This window comes from Mustela erminea, chromosome 8 (genome assembly GCF_009829155.1).
Source record: "Mustela erminea isolate mMusErm1 chromosome 8, mMusErm1.Pri, whole genome shotgun sequence".
In the NCBI taxonomy this organism is placed as follows: Eukaryota; Metazoa; Chordata; class Mammalia; order Carnivora; family Mustelidae; genus Mustela; species Mustela erminea.
The window spans coordinates 40503203-40518817 of record NC_045621.1 but is presented as its reverse complement, the minus strand read 5'-3'; the positions used below and the strand labels follow the sequence as shown (position 1 = coordinate 40518817).

Sequence of the window (15615 nt, the reverse complement as noted above, 5' to 3'; positions counted from 1 at the left end):
GCCGGGAGTCTGCTTCTCCCTCTGCCCTCCCGCTTCTCATGCTCTCTCTCTCTCTCAAATAAATGAATAAAATCTTTTGAAAAAAAAGAAGTGATGCTTAAAGGAACAATGTGGACATCAAGTACATATGCACTAGCTCCTATGAGACAGCAACGAAAGTGTCAGATGACAGTGGCTGCCACTAGAATTGGGCACTCATTTGTCTCGGGAAATCTGCTGCGTGTTTACAGATATTTGCACATTACATCTTCTCCACAACCTCATAAAGTAGGCATTGGGAGAAGAAACTGAGACCCTGCGTCCCTGGCTAAGGAAGCCGGGGCCAGGACACCGGGCAGGCTGGCTCCTGACCTCCATTCAAAAGGGGCATCCCACCTGGATTCCCAGCACAACTGCAAGAGGAGTAAGGCCAGGCATGGAGGGCTTGAGGGAGGAGCAGAACCGGCACTCACCAAGAGTCCTCCCAGGCTCTCAGAACACACACAGTCTGGCACGGTGCATTTCCTTCTTGGCAGGGGCACTGGGCTGGAGCATCAGGGCAAGAATGACAGGGACAGCTCACTGAGTCATCTGCCCGCTGCCCCGCCCACTCTGACCAGGTTCCCCACGAGTGCTCAAAGAGAGGGTAGAAAAAGTAGGTCTGGAAGATGATGATGAGGGAGTCCCTGACTCACCAGCCACATCCTGTCCTGCAATTCCTAATCACAGACTTATCTGGATGTGCTTCTCATTCGTAAATGTGACCTTAAATGACAAAAAGATTAAGATCCTGCAAACCTTTTCATGCAGGAACCACAGGCCCAAACCAAACAATGTAAATAGTAGTAAACACTACAATCTGGGCCTGAGAGGGTCTGAAGGCCACGACAGGCAGCGGGGGCAGACATGCAGCTCAGACTGAGGGCTGCTCAGACACTCTTGTGGATCTGCGGATCCAGAAAATAATAAAAGTAACAAGCAGACTTCTGCTTCCAGCAAGAAGTTTAGACATATTTTTTCCTATTCCTCTGGCTAAGTACTACTAAAACCCTGGACATTAGATATTTTAAAATATGAGAAGAAGACAACTCTGGGGGCACCTGGGTGGTTCGGTGGGTTAAAGGCTCTGCCTTCAGCTCAGGTCATGATCCCAGGGTCCTGGGATCGAGCCCCGCATCGGGCTCTCTGCTTAGCAGGGAGCCTGCTTCCCCCTCTCTCTGCCTGCCTCTCCGCCTACTTGTGATCTGTCAAATAAATAAATAAAATCTTTTAAAAAAATAAATAAAAATAAAAAAATAAAAATATGAGAAGACTCTGAAAGGTAGATAGAAGAAGGCAGAGAAACTGGGCCTCAGGGCCTCAGAATGACACACAACAGAGCTCCTGGGGTGTCCACTGGCCTCAAGCATCCTAGAGCGGAGATGAGGAAGCCAGCAGCCAGAAAGAGTTAAAAAGTCCGCCAAAAACCTACTCGCTCTCTCTCTAGCCATGGGCAGCAGGCTAACAAGGCAGAAATCAATAGAAGAGTTGCAAATAACCACTGTATTCCAGCCAAACACCACAGAACACACTGGCCCTCACCCCCACCATGCCAAGCAGAAACGAGGTGCACCAGCACCCCACTGTGTAGTGTCCAGAGAAGGCCAAGTAGAAATGTCCATCCCCACAGGCCACACCCCAGTGGTGTCAGAGCATGTATGGAGACAAATAAGCATGAGAAGTATTCTACCTCAGTAGCCAGTAAGGAAATGCCGATTAAAATACAATGCACTATTACTATACACCTACTAAATGGCTTAAAATAAGAAACAGTGACAACACCAAGTGCTGGAGAGGATATGGAGAAACTAGCTCACATTTTTGGTGGGCGTATAAAATCGTACAGCCACTCTGCCAAACAGTTTGTTGGGAAATTTCTTTTTTTTTTTTTCTTTTTTAAGATTTTATTTATTTGTCAGAGAAAGAGAGGGAGAGAGAGGGAGAGAGAGCAAGCATAGGCAGACAGAATGGCAGGCTGAGGCAGAGGGAGAAGCAGGCTCCCTGCCGAGCAAGGAGCCCAATGTGGGATTCGATCCCAGGACACTGGGATCATGACCTGAGCCAAAGGCAGCTGCTTAACCAACTGAGCCACCCAGGCATCCCGTTGGGAAATTTCTTAAAGAAGCAAACATGTAGCTACCATATGACCCAGCAATTCCATTCCTGGGCATTCATCCCAAAGAAACGAAGACTTGCCCATGAATGTTCATAGCAGCTTTATCTGCAATCACCAAAAACCGGAAATAACCCAGGTGTCCTTTAGCAGCAAGTAACTGAACACACTGTGGCACACCCATTCCACAGAATACCACTCAGGAAGGAAAAGCAGCAACTATCGTACACACAACAACCTGGGTGGAGATCCAGGGAGTTAGGCTGAGTGAAAAAAAGCCCATCCCCAAAGGTTACTTACCATACATTCCCACTTATACAGCATTCTTGAGATAACGAAATTACAAAAAGAACAGATTAGTGGTTGCCAGGGGTTAAAGAAGGGAGTGGGTGTGGATAAAAATGGCAACCTGGGGATCCTTGTCCAGATGGAAACATTCTGGTTCTTGACTGTATCAATGTCAACATCCTGGTGGTGATGTGGTACCACAGTTTCTCAAAACATTACCACTATGGGAAACTGGTAGAGAACACAAAGGATCTCTGTATTATTTCAATTCCATATGAATCTACAATGATCTTAAACGGCTTAATTAGAAATAAGTAACCACAATCAACTTTCTATATCTAATATGTTTAAATTGGGAAAATAGGGAGTAACTCCAGAACAATGTGGTATTTCTTAAGGACAAGGGCATCAGTGGTCTCCCCCGGCACAAATTAAAAGTGTAATCTTATCTTGTTAAAGTCATTTGTAGGCAGTGCAGACTCATGAGCCACCTGATCTACTAAGGAAATATGCGGACACACTTTGGTGCACATACTCTAAGAAATCCTAGTCAGGTCCTCTCCATACACCTGAGTCCAAGTAAGCACACGAGGGTCACGGAGCTCTGCTACTGGGCTGTGACCTGACCTCTGCTACCGGCTTGGTACCTGAGCCTGCAGGAGAGAGCACCAGAAATAGCAGGACGCATTCCTACACACAACAGTGCTTGAAAAATCAAAGAAGGTGCATCTCATGTCAGCCACGGAGGAAGGATATCAGAACCACAGGTCCTGCCCTCGCACCGCACCGCACACTTCCTGGATGGGCTGACCCCAGCAGCTGTCACAGGTACAAGCGGGACAGACCCGAAACAAGTGGAAGACAAGCTGCCCCCCAGCTCCAGATCCACAGATCCCACTGCCAACCAGAGAGCCCCCTTGGGGTACCGTTCCCACATTCAGACGTGTCCTTCCGCAAACAATCCCCCCACAGGCCAACTTCTCCTCTCCCATGCTTAACCTTCATGTCTGGGCTCCAAATTCTTCCCTTCTTCTCAGAAGTAAATTCAGGCAGCTTTCACTTAACAAACCAACAAGACCCCTGCTCCTAGGGAGCTCTCATTCAAATGCAGACAGGAAATGAATACTAAATACTACCATGAAGTAAATTACATAGTACGGAGAGTAGTGACCAGTGACAATCTACGGAAAAAAGAAAGATCAGAAAAAGGAGATTAGGGTCAACAGACCCTTTTCCTCATTGGGAAAGACTGGAAGGACATGGGAGGAAATGAGTGGGCCACAGCCTAAAGCAGAAGCACAGCTGGCAGCTAGAGCCAAGGGAACCAGGGGAGAGGAGCCAGGGATGACCTTGGAGAAGCAACTGGCCACAGTGTGTCATGCAGGCACCACTAAGAACTTTGGCCTTTATGCCAGTTGAAATGGGGAGCTGTGGTGCTCTTGAACAGAAGGTCCACATCTGACTTAGATTTAAAAAGCATCGTTCTTGGAACACCCAGTTGGCTCAGTTGGTTAAGCGTCTGCTTTGCCTCAGGTTGTGATCCCAAGGTCCTCCTGCATCAGGCTCTCTGCTCAGTGGGGAGCCTGCTTCTCCCTCTGCCTGCTGCTCCCCCTGCTCATGCTCTCTCTCTCTCTCTGACAAATAAAGTCTTTTAAAGAAAACATAACAATAAAAAGCATTCTGATTGCTTTATGGAAAAGAGAACATAAGGGGTAGGGCAGAAGTCAGTATCCTTTGGGAAGGGTGCTCAGCTTTCCCATTGAGAGAGAAGGGAAGGGGAGCAGCCAGCATGCACTCTTGAGTGTCCTGAAGGCAACAGGGTTTCAGGACAGACTGGATGGGGTATGGGACAAAGAGGAGCCAACAACTACCCCTTGAACAGCTGGAGAGATGGAGCTGCCATCCTGGGATGAAGAAGGCTGTGAACAGGCCTTGCAGTTAGGGGACGGGTTTGTAGCTCAAAATTTTGGACATGCTGAGGTTGAAGTGTCTATCAAAATCTCAACCATGCCCAACGTCTTCTCTCAACCATGGGGACTTCACCTTGCCATAAGTCTGGCTGCATTAAAAAAAGAAATGAAAGGGGCGCCTGGGTGGCTCAGTTGGTTAAGCATCTGACTCTTGATTTCAGTTCAACTCATGATCTCAGGATTGTGAGATCAAGCCCTGAATCGGGCCTCATCCTGAGTGCGGAGCCTGCCTAAGGTTCTCTCCCTCTGCCCTTCCCTGCCCCCTTTCTCTCTGAAAGAAAGAAATGAGATCACTCATAAGTTACCACTGCTGGTGGTAGTTTAAAAAAGTTAAGTTTTAGGGGAGCCTGGGCGGCTGAGTGGGTTAAGCCTCTGCCTTCCACTCAGATCATGATCTCAGGGTCCTGGGATCAAGCCCCGCATCAGGCTCTCTGCTCAGCAGGGATCCTGCTTCCCCCTCCCACTCTGCTTGCCTCTCTGCCTACCTGTGATCTCTCTCGCTCTTTCAAAAAAATAAATAAAATCTTTTTTAAAAAAATTAAGTTTTAGGGGCGCCTGGGTGGCTCAGTGGGTTAAAGCCTCTGCCTTCGGCTCAGGTCATGATCCCAGGGTCCTGGGATCAAGCCCCGCATCAGGCTCTCTGCTCAGCAGGGAGCCTGCTTCCTCCTCTCTCTCTGCCTGCCTCTCTGCCTACTTGTGATCTCTGCCTGTCAAATAAATAAATAAAATCTTTTTTTAAAAAAAATTAAGTTTTAGAGAGCAATCCCACAATATTTCATCATGCTGAAGATGTTCACACCTGACAATTCAACACGTAGGAATACACTCTAGAGAAACTCATGCCCGTGTGCCCAGGAAGGTGAGTATAAGAACTGCAGTGCTTTTTATAACAGTCAAAGCTGGGAAGATACAGGTCAACAGTGGGACACTCTGGACACTGTACCACTACTTAAGCCACAAACTAACAACCAAGCACTGTGACCCTTCGACAAGCGCTGTACTTGGAAAAAGTTCTGAGGTTCATGTCCCACTCCCCAGAAATTCTGATCTAATTCCAGGAATCAGAAATCAGTCACTTTTAACCTTGAACTACTTAAGTGAAGACAGTGGTATCCACACAGGTAGATCCTGGAAACACAATGCTGGGTGAGAACAGCAAGCTGCAGAAGATGTATACAGTATGACACCATTTCCTCAAAATTGTGAACCTGGCCAAATACTCTGGTGTTGCTTATGCCTACATAACGGGGGAGAGAAAGGATTTAAAAAAAAAAAAGGGGGGGGCAAACAAACAGTAAATAGCAAACTCAGAACAGCAGTGACTCTGAGGAGGGAGGGCTAGAGGGTTAGCAGGATCCAGAATACAAAGAACTTCCAAGTAGATCCATACTGTTTTGTTCTCTGGCTGCACAGGGTACATAGTTGTTCATTGTGTTACTTTTTGAATCCCTGAAATATTTAATAATTTTTTAATGGCAAACATTTTAGCAAAAAAATATGCTAAAATACTCAAGTCAGAGCTTGAGACACACATAGCATGTCCTATATTTACAGTTTACAGTTTACTGCATGTATCCAGGTGAAAATACAGCTGTACCAGTAGGTACAGCTTATAGTAACTTACAGTTTATAGTCTAGCCTTATAGAAGGTAACAGGTCAGCCTGTAACCATGCCCGCAGACAGATTCTGCTGGTAAAATGGGGGGAGCCGGAACGTGGTGCGGTGTTTCCACACCCCACTCACCCACACAGTGCCCTCCTCCAGGGGCTCCCACGGCTGCCACACACTCAGCTGCCTCTGCTGGCTACTATGCATTTCATGACAGGCACAAACTATTCCTAATTTGCCTCTCCAATTTCTCATCCTCAAGTACATTCCTGCACGCTAAAAAACTGGTGGAGTGTGTGAAAGAAAGTAAGGCCGCTGGCTTACAGGGGAAGGGACTGGTGGGACTGCTGAGAAGGAAGCTTTTAGAGACTAACCGAAAACCTCTCCAACACACTCCATTCCGTGAAGCATCAGTGTGGCAGTCACAGGAAGTTAGTATCAAACCATAGAAACTTCCTTTCTGAGGTCTACTGAAGCACACAGAGATGCATGTCCTGTGGCTGGAGGATAAGCCGGCTCAGTAAGTCTGGGTGAGGGTAGAGGGTGTCCGGCACAGAGGGGCAAGACAGCACACCAGTTATGACAGAGATATCAGGGAGCCACTGGTACGAATGACCTGTCTCTAGGCCTCGGTTTCTTAACCCCCAAAAAGAGTAGCAGCACCTGTCCCCTGGTGTCATTCTCAGGGTGAAGAAGGTAGGCCATGACTGCCACCAGTGGCCTGCCATCCCCCGCTGTCCTACAACAGGAAGGCACAGGCTGGGCTGTAGGCCAGCACAGGTCAGTGTGTGCACAGCAGTGCATGAGAGCGAATGGCTGGCTCCCCGGCTGCTGGACAGCAGGGCACAGGGCACACCGAGCAGCCCATGTGGGCACCTGGTCGGCAGCTGCCTGAAATACTCCCCGCCACCACACCTCTCTACAGTGCTTCAAAGAAGGAGTGAGTGTGCTCCAGCTGAACAGACCATCTCCCCGCCCCGAAGTGCCTGCCCTGGGGATTGGGGGGGGGGGGGGGTAATCTCTCCTGCGACAAAGTTCAGACTACGGAAATTCATCATAGGGAAGTTGATCTGATCTGCAGGCTTTCTGTCTGACCAGGCGGGGACCAAAGATTTTTCTAGCATGTGGGAGGGAAGTCACATCACCAAGCCTGTGGCTTTAAAAATCCTAGCCTTCCACCCCTAAGAAACACAAGACAAAAATCATCACTTCCAGAGACGCTTACAATAATCTTCCATTTCTTCCACTCACTTCATTTTAAAACCTTACACTTCAACTGCTTTCCCCCACAGCTTCACATAGCCCCATTGCCCACCAACACCTAGAACTCTTACCTGCCGCTCTCCCCTCTTGCAGAACATTTTCCAGCTCCTCAAAATGGATCAGAATTGAAGTGGCCCAGCAAAAACAAAAATCGAGTTTTAAAATCGATGTACAACACCCTGTGTGTCACCGGAGACCAGAGACACTGGAGTAACAAATCAGAACTTCGAAGTTGAGTCACTGACCAAAAGAGGACCAAAGGGACAGCGTCCGGGCAGGATTAGGAACCTGGAAATACTAAGCTAAATATAGCTCCCCCCAGCCTGTGGGACTCGGAAAGGTGGCCAAGAATAAGTATCTGGAGTGTTTGGTAATTCCTGTCACTTCCTGTTACTCACATCCTGCTGTTCTGATGCTGCCCCAAACACTGTGTTCGCCACACACAGATCCCTACCTTGAAGCCCCCCGAGACCCAGACTATTCAAAACAGCTGGGATGTGCATAGACAACAGACTTCCTCACAGAGGGCCATACCAAACACAAAAATAACACCATATAAACAAGCACCAGGAGGTCCCTGGGCAAAAGCAGCCCCAGAATACAGGGTCAGACCCCTAGGAACCCCACTGCATGTGTCCCAACCACCAGAGGAGCCCAGGAAGGAACTGCTGCCAGGGCACTTCTCTCTAAAGCTGGGGTCATCTCCAGTCTCGGGGCAGCTTTGAAGGAAAAAGGGGATCCCCACCCCCACAACGATTCTGCCTGCCCAGGGGCGCACAGCCCATAGGGTAAGCACCTCCACCCCACCCCAGCTCCCAACCATCCTGAGGAGACCGATCCCCAGGAACATAGGATACTCAGGTAGGGAGCAAAGCCAACTAGGCCAGAGGCCAAAATCACTGTAATCCATCAGAGGACAGATTTTTAAAAGGAAAGAAAAAGCAAGATGAAGCAAAAAGGAAAAGCTATACCTAAAACTGAAATGTGACAAAAATATTTGGGATTATTGATCTAGTCAATATTTCTACAGTACTTTATTAACCTTTGGAATGTGCTCAACATGTAAAATCTTAGAGATTATAGGTGACCCTGAGCAGGGTGCTGGAAGCAGGCAGCCCCTGGCAGGGGAAGGAGGGGGATTGCCAACAACGAGCACCCCAGGTGTAGAGGTGGTGCCCCACACCGCATCTCCCCCACAGCAGGCAGGAAACGAGAAGCTGATCCACAGAGGGCAAAACTCAACGTTCCTCCAACAGTGAAGCACTATAAATAACCCAACCCTCCAAAGCACACAACGGAAAACCATGCAGCCAAATTTTACAAGTGCAATGTCAGCGTGTACTCATGGACACAGATGTTCATAATATAATGCATTACTTTTATGTTCATTTTTTTTAAAATGTAGACTCTATGCCCAACGTGGAGCCCAATATAGGGTTTGAACTCACGACCCTGAGATATGACCTGAGCTCAGATCAAGAGTCAGACACTTAACCAGCTGAGTCATCCAGGCGCCCCCATAATATAATGCATTTTATTTATTTATTTTTAAAAGACTTTATTTATTTGACAGAGAGATAGCACAAGCAAGCAGAGTAGCAGGCAGGGAGAAACAGGCTCTCCACTGAGCAGGGAGCCTGATGCGGGGCTCGATCCCAGGACATTGGGATAATGACCTGAGCTGAAGGAAGACACTTAACCGAATGAGCCACCCAGGCGCCCCCAATATAATGCATTTTAAAAGCAGGTCACACATTAGTATATATTAATGATCCCACTGTTATACTATTTACAGATATTCATAGGAAAACACCTACCAAACCATTTGCCTCTATCACAGTTTTCAACCTTAGCACTACTGACATTTTCAGCCAAACAATTCTTTGCTGTCCCCTACAGCACTATGGGGTGCTGAACAGCATTCCTGACACACCAGTAGCAGAGACACCACCAACTCCAGCCCCCACATGTCAAACCAAAGTGTCTTCAACTGCCAAATGTCTTCTATCCAAGTGGCAAATGCCACCTTCCTATTCCCCGCCCCATTCCCTCCCATGATTGAGAACCACAGGTCTCTATAATAGTGTCTATATTTGGGATCTCAGTGATAAGACTTTAGAGTGTTTTTTACATGTTATTTGTATAAAAAAGTCAGTATTATGCCAACCTTAGCATGAGTAAAACATTACAGGTGTTTTGCTATAAGGCAGTTTTTTTAGTTGCTACAAAGTTTTATATTCAGAAAAAAAATAAAGAAGTCTCATGGGGAAGGATGAGCTGGGGCAGACACTCAAAACCCTTTCAAGTCTGTAACCAAGCATTGGAAACAACAGCAATAGAAGTACAAGTTTTTAAATTTTATAAGGAACTACTACAGTGAATACAGGAAATACTACAGTGAATACAGAACTTTACCTTTTATCTTTTTTTCAAGATATATTTATTTGAGAAAAAAAGCGATGGAGCAGGGAGAGGAGAGAGAGAATCTCAAGCAGACGCCCTGCTGAGCCCAGAGGCCCACGCAATGTGGAGCTCAAGGTCATGATCCCAAGATCAAGACCTGAGCTGAAATCAAGAGTCGGACATCTCTCTGATGAAGCCACCCACGTGCCTCAGAACTTTACCTTTTAAAAAAGTGAGGGAGCTTGATGGATGGGAGGGAGTCTGCGCCTGAGCGAGACTAGCAAAATGCACAAAGATCTCAGATGGAATAAGTAATTCCCAGGCAGAATCCCAAGGCCCCAGAAGCTCAGGGCTGTGCTCCTCCTGGGCTGGCCCCGCCCTGGAGAATGATGGCCCCTTTCAGAGGCTGCGCCAGTGCACGTGAGACAGAAACACAGCCACAGAAAGGGCAGTGACTGCATCTGGCTACCACACAGAGGGAAAAATTAGCTCCAAGTCATTAGTTCAAGCACTAGGGTCATTATTATCCCAGTGATAATGGAATCTAAGTTAAAAGTGCCCTGGCAGTGGTCTTGAAGGGATGTGGAGATGGAGGGAGCATGATGGGAATACTTTAACAGTCTCAAATCTGGCCACTCCCATGCTGTCACAATCCGTCTGTTTTTCTCTGGGATTATGTGATGCTAAATCTGCACACAGCCAAGGGCATCTACAGTAACACCACAGTCAACAAGTATTGGGAAAGGAAGAGAAGAGACATAAGCAGCCTCTACAGCCCAACGTCAGCCATGCACTTTTCTGATCACTGAAGGTCAAACTGATCAGGCACTTAAGACTTCCCAGAGCAAAGAACACGTGCATCCTCTGGCTTGCCAGGTGCCCGCCCTCAGGACAAAGGCTCATGCACACCTTGACTAATGAGCTTATCTCAAGGATGTGTGCACGTCCAACACTTCCAGTGCTTAAGTAAACCAGGGACTAGCTACCAGGCAACAGTAGGGGCAGTCAGAAAAGAGACAAACACCTCACTAGGGGAAAACAAGGCTGACAAAGAATTTTGGAAAGGGTGTATTACATCACATTACTGCATTAAACAAAAATGAGACTGAAAGGGCAGGACACACAGCATGGAAAACTGGAAGCTGGTATCTCAGGTGGTGAGACCAAATGGCTTTTCTCTTCTTTTGGTTTTCTGTATTTTCCACATTTTCAAAAATAAAAAAAGTGTTTTAAAATACATCTCTGCATTTTTCTTCTTCTTCTTCTTCTTTTTTTTGATCTACAAACTCAACATCCAGGACAAAAAAACTACCAGCTGCCTATGCAATTAGCTTCTTCCCCTTCTACCTTCCAGAATGGCCCTGCTGTTCCAGGTAGCCTCCTGCTCAGCCTGGCTACCAGTGCACTTCCCACAGCTCCTGCGGCTCTGGGACAGCACTGGGGGAGCTCCCAGGAAAGCTCTTTGAAAAGACAGAACAGCACTGGCCACCCCTGCCCTGGCCTACCTCCTTCCTGCGGCTCCTGCAGCCAGCAGCTAGCTCCACGAGGGGACCCTCAGAGAGAAAGCTGGGTCTCTGCCGACCGCAGAGCTCCACACTGGCCCCAGACTGCTGGCCCCTGGTCTTTTCAAGGACAAATAAACAAATCTCTACCTCATTTAAACCACTGTTACCTATGTTTCCTGTTCAACACCCCAAACCTAACCTTGAGACACCACCCTCATCATCACAGACCGAGGCACAGAAATGGAATCTTCTTTCTCTTCCAGGTCAATAACTTGATTTCTCCATTAACTAGAACTGAAAACTCCCAACTCAAATGGACAGCAACACCAAGGGAGCTTGATTTAATAGAGTAACAGTGAGGTTGAAATAATAACACTGAAAATCAAATCTGAGGACATAAGTCAGAGCCATACAAACTCTACAATCTGCCCCCTATTCGTTAAAGAAAGTTTTATGGGAGCATAGTCATTCCTGTACATACCGTGTCCAACTGCTACATACGGCCAGAGAGACCCCATCGCTCACAAAGACTAAAATATCTGGACTTCTGTAGAAGTCTGCTGCTAACCTCGAATAGATAAATTAGTGCTCACATGTATCTCAGGAGGAGCATAAAGAGAATTTGATGTGAAGGGGTTAAATGCAATGCATTACAAAAAAAGATGGAATTTGCACCTTGTCCCTTCTCTCTGCCTCTGGCTCCACAAGGAAGGGGGCCTCCATTCTGTTCCCAGAGGAACCCCTGAGCACCTACAGGTAGTACTTGCTCAATGAATTCTCACAGAATTGAAACACGTCCCACTTACATGAAGGGTCAGTCCCTGAGCATTTTAGGGTGAAAACCCTCGTGGCCATGGAACACAGCACAGTGATGTATCCTTGAGCATAACTCCCCTCACACACCCTGTCCCCGCCTCACAGGGAATATTTCCAGGTGGTTTACCCAGCGCACTAAGGAGTGCCATGTTCTCCCACTTTCTTATGACTCAGTCTGGGAGCCATGCTGCCTGGGAAAGACCACGCTCCACAACACGGTGACATGTGTGAGCATATGCTCAAGTCTGGCTCCCAACAAAGCAGGAGGCCAGTGGGAACAGAATCAGAGGCAGGGGTCCTGTCTACCCCTTCCTGTGTCCCCCATGTCCCTCCCCTCCCAGGCAATCCACCATGTGAGATGATAGGGGCAGCCATCTCCTCCCCTCCGGGACTAACTCTGAGGAAAACAGTTTCAGACATCTGACCAACACGATGAAGGTTTTACATCTCATGGTCATGATGCAAAGCTGGAGGAAGAGGAGGGGACAAAGACGCTATATGTGAGCCCTTGTTCCTCACAACCCATGGTTGTCAAGTGGCCCTGCTGAGGTTCAGCCGGAAGCTGAGGTCACAGACTCACACACCCCTATGACTGGATGACCATGTGCCCCAACCCCATTTCATACATTAGGAAACAGACACCCAGAGAGGATAGGTGATTCCCCAAGGCCACTCCCCACTGCTGTGGGAGGCAGAGCAGTGACCAGAAGACAGCTGGCCAACTGGTCCCCTCCAGCACACGATGTGGTCTGTGGACCCCCTGCTTGAGGGATGGAGTTTCTGACCCACGTGTTCTGGAAGAGCTGCTAAGTGCCAGCAGGGGCTCAGGAAGGAGACAGGACCACGAGGAGCACTGCTGTTGTGTACAGCTCCCACTCCCTGCAGCTGCTGGAGGTGCAAAGACCCAGCCCCTGAGACACAAAGGAGGGAGGGGGAACTAGACCTTTCTAGATGCCAGGGACCCGAACAGAGTCATGTCCTCTCAGAGATGCCCAGTCCAAATCACACTGTCCTTTCTAACTCCCCAAGTGACAAATGTACTTGGTCCAGCATGGTCATTTGTAAGCGATCCAGGAAAGGACATCTCAGACCACATTCCCAGTAAGCAGGTAAATCATACACAACGTCAACTGCCTTCTGGGATGATCTTGCCCCATGTATATAACCCCCCCTTCCAAACCTAAACAAATTCATCCCTTTCCTCTAACCAAGCTTCCTGTATTCCTCTGGTATTTCAAGTATATTTCAAAACTGAAAAGAAGTCATTCCAACCACAGGATTTAACATTTTAAAAAACCAAAACAGAAAAAGGGTTGAAAATACTTTTTTCCCTTGGCAAGTCCTGACTCAGAGGGTCTGTCTACCAGAGCTGTGGACACATCACCGGGCATCTGAACAGCCACTGTGGGAGGACAAGGCATGCGGGCTGGCTGAGGCAGGCTGGCCTGACTCAGGAGCCACCTCCCTTTGTCATGGCACAGCTATGACACAGTCCCATGTGGATGGAGAAGACAGGAAAGCTTCCCAAAGATGCCAAGTGACAGACACACAGCAACTATGAGCCAATTACCCCAACAGATATTTATAGAATGCCTACTTTGTGCCTGGCATAGCTCCGGGACGCTGGAATAGAGAGTGAGTCTGTAAGCCCCAGGACACCCCTTTTCTCATAAAGCTTACCCCTCTCCCTCCAACAGACAGAAATCAGAGGATGAGAGAAAGGGTGCATATAATGTTAATGTTGACAAAAGAAAGAGAAAACCTAAATAGCCTATATCCATTAAAAATTTTAACTTATGGGGGCACCCAGGTGGCTCAGTCAGTGGGCACCCAACTCTTAATCTCAGCTCAGGTCTCGATCTCAGGGTTGTAAGTTCGAGCCCTGCGTTGCACTTCATGCTGGATGTGGAGCCTACTTAAAAAAAAAAAAAAAAAAAAACAATCAAAAAGTTTTAATTTGATTAAAAAATGTCAAAAAGTACTATCAAAAATCTCCACCCACCCCCAAAAAATCTCCACACCAAGTTCACTGGTAAATTTTAGCAAGAATTTAAGAAAGAAATAACACCAAACTTTATCGAAAAAAAAGAGGGGAGAACAATGATATCCCCCCCTTCTGTTACAATGCTAGTTTATGTTTTATAAAGCCAACTTAACCTAAGCACTAATACCCAACAAAAGTAAAAGGAAAGGGAAAACTACAGACAAATATCTCTCATGGATATGGATGCAAAAATCCCTAACAAAGTAACAGCAAGTTGAATTTAACAGTAAAGAGAGTAGTATGAGGAAGTAAGGTTCGTATCAAGAATACAAGGTGGGTTTAACACTTGAAAACCAATTTCATTTGCCCTTTAACAAAATTAAGGGAAAAACAAATATATGATCACTTCAGTAGATGCAGAAAAGTATCTGACAACATTCAATACCCATTCATAATAAACATTCTCAGCAAAGAAGAAAATCCTCAAACTGATAAAGGGCACCTACAAAAAGCCCACAGCTAACATCATACTCAATAGTAAAGAGCTGAATTGTTTCCTATTAAGATTTGAAGAAATGAAAACACCCCTGCTTACACTACGTCTATATTCAACATTATATCAGCAGTTCTGGCTTTTGCAACAAGGAAAGAAAAAGAAATATAAGTCATCTAGGTAAGAAATAAGTACAACTGTCTCTATTTGCAGATGATACAACTGTTCATATTGAAATTTCTGAGGAATCTACAAAACAACTACTATAATTAGTAAGTTGTTTTCCAAGGTCACAAAATCCATTATACTCTTGTTTTTTTTGCAGCAAACAATGAAACATGTTTTTATATTTCATTTATTTAATATGAAATAAAAACATAAATTACATAGGAATGAATCTAACAAAACATTAAAGATATCTATCCTGAAAACCACAAAATTCTACTGAGAGAAATTAAAGACCTAAATAAATACAGAGTTATATTACATTCATGGGAAAATTCAATGTCACTAAGGTATTGATTCTTCCCAAAATGATTTACAGGTTTGATGCAACTTCAATCAAGATTCCAGCAGGCCGGAACACTTTGAATTCAGCATCCTGAGTTCAAGCCCCACATTGGGTGTAAAGATTACGTAAAAATAAAATCTTCAGGAAAAAAAAAATTCCAGCAAGCTTATTTTGTAGAAATTGACTATTTTAAAAAATTATATGAAAATGAAAAGGACTCAGAAATAACCAAAGCAATTTTAAGAACAAAAGTTAGAGGACTTGCAGGATACCTGGGTGGGTCAGTCAATTGAGCATGTGCCTCTGGCTCAGGTCACGGTGTCAGGGTCCTGGAATGCAGCTCCGCATTAGGCTCCCTGCTTAGCAAGGAGCCTGCTTCTCCCTCTGCCAGATGTTCCCACTACCTGTGCTCTCTTTCTCTTCCTCTCTCTCTGAGAAATAAATAAATAATATCTTCGGGGGGGGGGGGTGGAATACGTTAGAGGACTTACCCTGTCCGAGTTCAACACCTACTGTGAAGTTATAATAATCAAAGTGTGGTCTTGGGGTAAGATTAGAGCCATATAGATTGATGGAACAGGACAGAAAGTCAGGAAACAGATTCACAAACATATGGTCAATTGACTTGTAGCAAAGGTGTCA

At 46.3% G+C, this 15615-nt stretch overlaps 1 protein-coding gene across 5 annotated transcripts in view; it reads right to left on the bottom strand.

Annotated features, from left to right (window-relative positions):
• DGKD (diacylglycerol kinase delta) overlaps positions 1-15615 on the bottom strand; it is a 113227-nt gene that overhangs the window by 50089 nt on the left and 47523 nt on the right. The window contains exon 1 of one of the 5 annotated variants that reach the window (XM_032355216.1): positions 7333-7488. The exons of the other annotated variants lie outside the window; for them this stretch is intronic. Within the exon in view, the coding sequence (XP_032211107.1) occupies positions 7333-7359 (27 nt within the window). The 5' untranslated portion in view covers positions 7360-7488. Of the gene's footprint in view, positions 1-7332; positions 7489-15615 lie in introns of those variants that run through there. 5 annotated transcript variants of the gene reach the window in all.